The sequence below is a fragment of the Oncorhynchus kisutch genome, unplaced genomic scaffold, assembly GCF_002021735.2.
Source record: "Oncorhynchus kisutch isolate 150728-3 unplaced genomic scaffold, Okis_V2 scaffold3749, whole genome shotgun sequence".
NCBI classification, from domain to species: Eukaryota; Metazoa; Chordata; class Actinopteri; order Salmoniformes; family Salmonidae; genus Oncorhynchus; species Oncorhynchus kisutch.
Genome location: NW_022265694.1, coordinates 639,814 through 648,667, shown reverse-complemented (window position 1 = coordinate 648,667; position 8,854 = coordinate 639,814). Strand labels below are relative to the sequence as shown.

General features: G+C 42.7%; 1 protein-coding gene across 2 annotated transcripts; it reads right to left on the bottom strand.

Moving 5' to 3' along the window:
* Positions 1-4,371: 4,371 nt before the first annotated feature.
* LOC109886023 (zinc finger protein Pegasus) lies at positions 4,372-8,852 on the bottom strand. Of its 2 annotated transcripts, none has more exons than XM_031820925.1 (4): positions 8,462-8,852; positions 7,102-7,281; positions 6,774-6,953; positions 4,372-6,572 (listed from the first exon to the last, which is right to left on the bottom strand). In XM_031820925.1, the coding sequence occupies exons 2-4, from the start codon at positions 7,229-7,231 to the stop codon at positions 5,560-5,562; spliced, it is 1,323 nt and encodes a 440-aa protein (XP_031676785.1). In that variant the 5' UTR covers positions 7,232-7,281; positions 8,462-8,852; the 3' UTR covers positions 4,372-5,559. The 2 variants fall into 2 exon arrangements, with proteins under 2 accessions (XP_031676785.1, XP_031676786.1); XM_031820926.1 differs by having other exon boundaries at positions 6,774-6,950; positions 8,462-8,851.
* Between the last annotated feature and the right edge of the window lie 2 nt (positions 8,853-8,854).

Below are 8,854 nucleotides of genomic sequence, written 5' to 3'. Positions count from 1 at the left end.
CTAAACTCAGTCTTCTTAGTAATGGTAATAATGTAATATATTACAATAGGCCTATATGATATAAATACTAAACTCAGTCTTCTTAGTAATGGTAATAATGTAATATATTACAATAGGCCTATATGATATAAATACTAAACTCAGTCTTCTTAGTAATGGTAATAATGTAATATATTACAATAGGCCTATATGATATTAATACTAAACTCAGTCTTCTTAGTAATGGTAATAATGTAATATATTACAGTTACTGTAACAAATGACAATAACATAAAAGGCCTTTTCAAGGTGTTAACATGTGACTCAAATTATACACTGAACAAAAATATAACCACAACATGTAGAGTGAAGGTCCCATGTTTCATGAGCTGAAATAAAGGACCCCCCCCCCCCCCCCCAAAGAAATCATTAAAAAACATATTTATCTCAAATGTTGTGCCCAAATTTGTTTACATCCGTGTTAGTGACCTTTTCCCCTTCGCCAAGATAATCCATCCACCTGACAGATGTGGCATTAGAGGATTTGGCAGTACGTCCAACCAGCCTCACAACCCCAGTGTGTAACCCTGCCAGCCCAGGACCTCCACATCCAGCTTCTTCCCCTGTGGGATCTGAGACCAGCCATCCGGACTGTTGATTAAACTGTGGGTTTGCACAACCATAGATATTTTACACAGGCTGTTAGAAACCGTCTCAGGGAAGCTCATCTGCTCGTTGTCCTCACCAGGGTCTTGACCTGACTGCAGTTTGCCGTCGTAATCGACTCCAGTGGGCAAATGCTCACCTTCGATGGCCACTGGCCTCGCTGGAGAAGTGTTCTCTTCACGGATGAATCCCTGCTTTCAACTGTACCGGGCAGATCGTGTGTTTGGCATCGTGTGGGCAAGCGGTTTACTGATGTCAACTTTGTGAACAGAGTGCCCCATGGTGGTGCTGGGGTTGTAGTATGGGCAGGCATAAGCTACGGACAACGAACACAATTACATTTTATCGATGGCAATTTGAATACACAGAGATACCGTGACGAGATCCTGAGGCTCATTGTCGTGCCACTCATCCACCACCATCACCTCATGTTTCAGCATGATAATACACAGCCCCATGTCGCAAGGATCTGTACAGAATTCCTGGAAGCTGAAAATGTCCCAGTTCTTCCATGGCCTGCACTCTCACCAGACATGTCACTCAAAGAGCATGTTTGGGATGCTCTCGATCGCCGTGTACGACAGCGTGGTTCCAGGTCCCGCCAATATCCAGAAACTTCATACAGCCATTTGAAGAGGAGTGGGACAACAACATTCCACAGGCCACAATCAACAGCCTGATCAACTCTATGTGAAGGAGATGTGTCACGCTGCATGAGGCAAATGGTTTGTCACACCAGATACTGACTGGTTTTCTGATCCACTCCCCTGTTCTGTTTGTTAAGGTTTGTTTGTCTGTATTCCCAGTCATGTGAAATCCATAGATTTGGGCCTAATGAATTTATTTATTAGACTGATTTCCTCATATGAACTGTGACTCTTTTGAATCTTTTACATTTTTGCATTTTTAAATGTGTAATTTTCTTCCGTGTAAATCAGAATCTACATATTTCTACCCTGTGGTGTTTCATATCATAACATTACTTTCTCCATAGTCCAATATAGAGAATTGATTGGGAGCCAATCCTACACATCCTAGATCACTGCATAGAAAACACCAGTCCAATACAGGGACCATTAGACACTCTGCTACATCAATCTATGTTTCCAGAAAACAAACAGGATGTGAAATATGAAAAACAAACTCCAGGCTCTGATCTGTGCAAATCATTTCAATACTCAGGAAAGGGGTGGTGTTACGTTATTGTCTGTAAGGACCACAATCATTTCCAATACTCAGGAAAGGGGTGGTGTTACGTTACTGTCTGTAAGGACCACAATCATTTCCAATACTCAGGAAAGGGGTGGTGTTACGTTACTGTCTGTAAGGACCACAATCATTTCCAATACTCAGGAAAGGGGTGGTGTTACGTTACTGTCTGTAAGGACCACAATCATTTCCAATACTCAGGAAAGGGGTGGTGTTACGTTACTGTCTGTAAGGACCACAATCATTTCCAATACTCAGGAAAGGGGTGGTGTTACGTTATTGTCTGTAAGGACCACAATCATTTCCAACACTGCTACAACTGTTACGTGAAATACTTTTAAATACTTTTTAAAACAGGTTCAGAAGAATACTTTGGCCTTTTGATGCAGTACGATTTATCCAAGTCCGAATGATTAGTCTCCAACGCAAATGGTATTTATGCTACAGATCATTGTTGATTTAGGAGGTATTAGCTAAAGAGCATCAGTTAATATAAATCAGTAAGGCTGAAGGTAAGAAATTATGTGATTGGCAGAAACAGAGGATGTCTGAATGTGGAACAGAGAACACATGGAATCAACCGGAATGTGGAACAGAGAACACATGGAATCAATCTGAATGTGTAGCAGAGAGAGAACACATGGAATCAATCTGAATGTGGAACAGAGAACACATGGAATCAACCGGAATGTGGAACAGAGAACACATGGAATCAACCGGAATGTGGAACAGAGAACACATGGAATCAACCGGAATGTGGAACAGAGAACACATGGAATCAACCGGAATGTGGAACAGAGAACACATGGAATCAACCGGAACGTGGACCAGAGAACACATGGAATCAACCGGAATGTGGAACAAAGAACACATGGAATCAACCGGAATGTGGACCAGAGAACACATGGAATCAATCTGAATGTGGAACAGAGAACACATGGAATCAACCGGAATGTGGAACAGAGAACACGTGGAATCAATCTGAATGTGGAACAGAGCAGAGTAAATTACAGAGTGAAATCATGTCTAAGCTGAAAGCATCAATATGCACAGATGTCATTCACTTCAAGCCGTTGATATAATATTACGTTTTTACACTCACAATAAAGTGAGACACCCCTATACACAATGTATAACAAAGCCTGTCTGTTTGTCAATGTTGATGAGCACCTGTTTGGACCAATGGGCTTGTTCATGCTTCATGCCTTAACTCCTCACGCCATTTACACAACACTGTATATAGACTTTTTCTATTGTGTTTTCGACTGTACATTTGTTTATTCCATGTGTAACTCTGTGTTGTTGTTTATTCCATGTGTAACTCTGTGTTGTTGTTTATTCCATGTGTAACTCTGTGTTGTTGTTTACTCCATGTGTAACTCTGTGTTGTTGTTTATTCCATGTGTAACTCTGTGTTGTTGTTTACTCCATGTGTAACTCTGTGTTGTTGTTTACTCCATGTGTAACTCTGTGTTGTTGTTTATTCCATGTGTAACTCTGTGTTGTTGTTTATTCCATGTGTAACTCTGTGTTGTTATTTATTCCATGTGTAACTCTGTGTTGTTGTTTACTCCATGTGTAACTCTGTGTTGTTGTTTATTCCATGTGTAACTCTGTGTTGTTGTTTACTCCATGTGTAACTCTGTGTTGTTGTTTATTCCATGTGTAACTCTGTGTTGTTGTTTATTCCATGTGTAACTCTGTGTTGTTGTTTACTCCATGTGTAACTCGGTGTTGTTGTTTACTCCATGTGTAACTCTGTGTTGTTGTTTACTCCATGTGTAACTCTGTGTTGTTGTTTATTCCATGTGTAACTCTGTGTTGTTGTTTACTCCATGTGTAACTCTGTTGTTGTTTATTCCATGTGTAACTCTGTGTTGTTGTTTACTCCATGTGTAACTCTGTGTTGTTGTTTACTCCATGTGTAACTCTGTGTTGTTGTTTATTCCATGTGTAACTCTGTGTTGTTGTTTATTCCATGTGTAACTCTGTGTTGTTGTTTATTCCATGTGTAACTCTGTGTTGTTGTTTATTCCATGTGTAACTCTGTGTTGTTGTTTATTCCATGTGTAACTCTGTGTTGTTGTTTATTCCATGTGTAACTCTGTGTTGTTGTTTACTCCATGTGTAACTCTGTGTTGTTGTTTACTTCATGTGTAACTCTGTGTTGTTGTTTACTCCATGTGTAACTCTGTGTTGTTGTTTACTCCATGTGTAACTCTGTGTTGTTGTTTACTCCATGTGTAACTCTGTGTTGTTGTTTACTCCATGTGTAACTCTGTGTTGTTGTTTACTCCATGTGTAACTCTGTGTTGTTGTTTATTCCATGTGTAACTCTGTGTTGTTGTTTACTCCATGTGTAACTCTGTGTTGTTGTTTACTCCATGTGTAACTCTGTGTTGTTGTTTATTCCATGTGTAACTCTGTGTTGTTGTTTATTCCATGTGTAACTCTGTGTTGTTGTTTATTCCATGTGTAACTCTGTGTTGTTGTTTGTGTCGAACTGCTTTGCTTTATCTTGGACAGGTCACAGTTGTAAATGAGAACTTGTTCTCAACTTGCCTACCTGGTTAAATAAAGGTGAAATAAACATTTTTTAAAAATAAAAGATAAGGCCAAAACTGTTTAAACTCTAGTCACAGCAACCAGATACCTTGCTAATCGCTATTTAAACTATAAGTTTAGTCACTCGCATGTAACATCACCAATATTTATGTAACTAATTCAGAGTTGGGCTCTCGTGTGGCGCAGCGGTCTAAGGCACTGCATCAAGGTGCTAAGAGATGTCACAACAGTCCCTGGTTCAAATCCAGGCTGTATAACATCCGGCCGTGATTGGGAGTCCCATAGGGCAGTACACATTTGGCCCAGCGTCGTCAAGGTTTGGCCCCGGGGTAGGCTGTCATTGTAAATAAGAATTTGTTCTTAACCAACTTGCCTCGTTAAATAAAAGGTTACTTTAAAAAAATAAGAAGTGACTTTCTTTAAATTCTCAGACGGCACCGAGGAGGACACGTGATAAATGTCTCCAACCTCCAGATTGCTTTCTTTAAATTCTCAGACGGCACCGAGGAGGACACGTGATAAATGTCTCCAACCTCCAGATTGCTTTCTTTAAATTCTCAGACGGCACCGAGGAGGACACGTGATAAATGTCTCCAACCTCCAGATTGCTTTCTTTAAATTCTCAGACGGCACCGAGGAGGACGCGTGATAAATGTCTCCAACCTCCAGATTGCTTTCTTTAAATTCTCAGACGGCACCGAGGAGGACACGTGATAAATGTCTCCAACCTCCAGATTGCTTTCTTTAAATTCTCAGACGGCACCGAGGAGGACACGTGATAAATGTCTCCAACCTCCAGATTGCTTTCTTTAAATTCTCAGACGGCACCGAGGAGGACACGTGATAAATGTCTCCAACCTCCAGATTGCTTTCTTTAAATTCTCAGACGGCACCGAGGAGGACACGTGATAAATGTCTCCAACCTCCAGATTGCGTTCCCATTTATAGAAACATCAATTCCTCATTTCAAAGTAACACTCACTCTCTTAAGTTATATAATCAAATAAAAAACTACACAATAAAATCGAGATCAGAATCGCTCTGATCCCTGATTATCATAAACACGGGAATAAGTGCATGTTCTCTGTGAGACGACCAAACATCGTTCGAATTCATCTCTCTGGTTACTGTGGAAGTCAGTCACTGCGTGTGCTGCCCGCGAGCGAAGTGGCAGGCGAAGTCATACTTGTTCCTGCACTTACAGCCGCAGACATTACACTGGAAGGGGTTCTCGTAGCCGTGGCAACCCATGTGAATGGTATACATGATGTTGTCTGAGAAGTAGGTGTCGCAGTGCTGGCAGCTGTGCAGCATCTGTGGGTCTGGGTGCTGTGTGCTACCGAGCAGGGCAGGGGTACTGGGCTGGCTGTTACTAATGCTAGCTGAGCTGGTGCGTGTGTGTGCACTGTGCTCACTGCTGGGTTCTGGGTCCACAGGGCTGGGGCTGTAGTTCCTGCTATGGCCTGCAGGGGGTTGGAGGTCCTCGGGGCTGGTTGGGGAGGAGGTTTGGTGGTGGTGGTGGTGGTAGTGGTGGTGGTGGGCACCACTTTGACTGGTGGACAAAGATACTGACACTGCAATCGGTGCACCAGAGGCCTGCTGGATGAGGAACGGCTTGACGTCGTTACAGGACAGTCTGTCAGGAGACACGGGGGTCTGGTCCACTGGGGGGAGGTTGGACAACTGGCCTGCCAGCGTAGACAGCTGGTTCAGTGGATTATTGTCCACCATCATGTCACTGTTGACATCCCTGCTGGCTCCTCCCCCTCCTCCAGTCCCATGGTCCTTCACATCGCTCTCGTACACCTCGTGGTTCAGGTAGTCTGGTTTCCCCACCACCATGGAGGGAGGGCTGAAGTTGATGAGGAGGTGTCTGCTGTAGCCTCCCAGGCCCAGGGAGCTGCCACTCTTCTTCTGTAGGACGTTCAGCATCTTCTTGTTGGACAGGAAGGCGGGCAGCCCCGCCCCCTTCATGGGTAAAAGCTTGTGGCGGCGCCGGCGGTGGTGGGACAGGTTGCTGCGGTCGCTGCAACGGAAGGAGCAGAGGTCACACTTGTAGGGCTTCTCTCCCGTGTGGGAGCGCATGTGGGCCTCAAGGTGGCGCTCGTAGGCAGAGGCGAAGGGGCACAGCTGGCAGCGGTGAGGCTTCTCTCCTGTTAAATCAACAAAGAGGGAATGTTTAGGTTTATTTGAACATCTCGGCACAACTCCAACATCCATTCAAATGTAACGTCACACAATATAAATACAAGTTTAAAAAATGTTTAGATCCTAACTATATGGGTTGGTGCAAAGGGGGCGGACTGACCATCTGGCATGTTGGGCAAATGCCAGATGGGCTGGTCCATTTTTACCTGTGTGAATTCTGATGTGCTCTATCAAGCGAGCGGTGCCTTTACTGGCGTAGCTGCAGTAGCTACACTTGAGCTTGCCGTCGAAAGTCCTCTGAAAGCCGTCCACCAGCAGCCCAGAGCTGTCGTCCAGAGAGACTTCCACCGACCCATTGTGATGATCGCTGTCTGGGAGAGCTGCTACTACCGGGAGAGGAGACGACAACACACAGAATTAAATAGATACTTTACAGTCAGCAATTTAAAAAAAAAAAATATATATATATATATATATATATATACATCATAAGTTAAAAGTAAATTACTCTGATAGTGTTCATAACAGTCTCACCAGCTTGGAGGTGGTCGGGCTCTATCTCCCCACCGACAGAGCCCGAGATCATGTTGACATGGTGTGTTTGCTGTGTCAGGTACTCTTGAAAGTCCTTTATGAAATCCAGAGGTTTTAGATCATCATCCATTTGGCAAGATGGGGTGTTATATGATGACTTCTGATCACTCCCCCCGAAACCTGTAAGATAAGGCAATAATATATATATTTTTTAAACTTTATTTAACTAAGCATGGCAGTTAAAGAACAAATTCTTATTTACAATGACAGCCTAGCTGGGAACAGTGGGTTAACTGCCTTGTTCAGGGGTAGAACGACAGACTTGTACCTTGACAGCTCAGGGATTTGATCTTGCAACCTTTCGGTTACTAGTCCAACACTCTAACCACTAGGCTACCTGCTTGACGATTTAACATAATGAACCACATGATAATCACATTGTTACATGTATGCCATGACCTATAGCCCGATATTGGACTAAATGAGCCTAACGTTACTGCTTAGTCCAAAGAACGTTCTGTTTAAGAGGCGCCAGGGTAGCCTAGTGGTTAGAACGTTGGGCTAATAACCGGAAGGTTGCAAGTTCAAATCCCCGAGCTGACTGTCGTTCTGCCCCTGAACAGGCAGTTAACCTAGGCCGTCATTAAATATAAGAATTTGTTCTTAACTGACTTGCCTAAATAAAGATAAAATAAGGGCGAAATGGCTCTGTATGCCAAAACAGCCAAATACTCCCGTCTAAACGTGAATCGATTGCGGTACGGTTCTTGAAATATATATCGCCCGAATTTTGATAGCACAACAAAATAATTTCACAAATGCAAAATAAACATTGTATGTAGTGTACAGTGTTTTAGCCGATAGTATTTTTCAGTGAAAACAGTTTGTGGCATCGGTCTTCCGTTTAGACACAGGTTAGATGCAAACGTGTAAATATGGCCGTGTGGGAATCTAACCCAATAAAGGCGTGTCAGTTTAACAACTTGTTTATTTTTTCGCCTGATATGAAAGATACGGTTATTATGATTCCAAAAACCGTACAGCTATGCGGTTAATGTTCAAACCGGCCGTCGCGGCTCTTATTAATAAAACTCCCCCCTTTACTGAAAACGCCTTCCTCCAATGACTCTTTCAATGTAATGGAACTGAGAGTCATGATCAAAGACGAGCCATAACCATAAACCATTATGTGGGCAGTCAGTCACGATCATAAGTATGTTGTCACCCCAAAACATCTCATAACAGTGGCAACATGACACGCAGCATGTTGATACACCGCCCATAACTCCACTACTACCGGCGTTGCTCGTTAACGTTAGTTAATATCACGTTAGTAATGTGAGCTAGACATTTTACTTACCAGCTGGTCGTCAATCACAGCACCGTTAAAAAAGATATATACACGATAACTTACGCGTCCCCATCCGTTCTTATGTTAATTCTAAGACCGATGTCAAGATGGACATTTCAAACACGATCTAGACAATCAAAATATATGTGATGACAAGTTAATGTTATCTGGTTGTGCTAAAACAAAGAGAGAATGAGAGAGCAGGGAGCTCTATGTGTTATAGTAGCTATGCAACAGTAAAATGACTCCCATTTCAGAAGCACAGAGCTGACTGTCAGTGAAAAGCTCCTAGTTGGAAATACAACAGCAGAAAGAGAAAGGGTTTGCCTAGAGAAACATCTTTATTTGATTAAAGATACCCTGCGTATATAAAATTGAAGACATGAGTAAAAGCTGATCACG

Bases quoted from the DNA above. Each gene is read 5' to 3' on its own strand.
- LOC109886023 (XM_031820925.1), bottom strand. From the start codon at position 7,231: ATGGATGATGATCTAAAACCTCTGGATTTCATAAAGGACTTTCAAGAG. The intron at 6,954-7,101 runs GTGAGACTGTTA...CTCTCCCGGTAG, and splicing joins GCCCGACCACCTCCAAGCTG to TAGCAGCTCTCCCAGACAGC. The intron at 6,573-6,773 runs GTAAAAATGGAC...TTGATTTAACAG, and splicing joins GCACATCAGAATTCACACAG to GAGAGAAGCCTCACCGCTGC.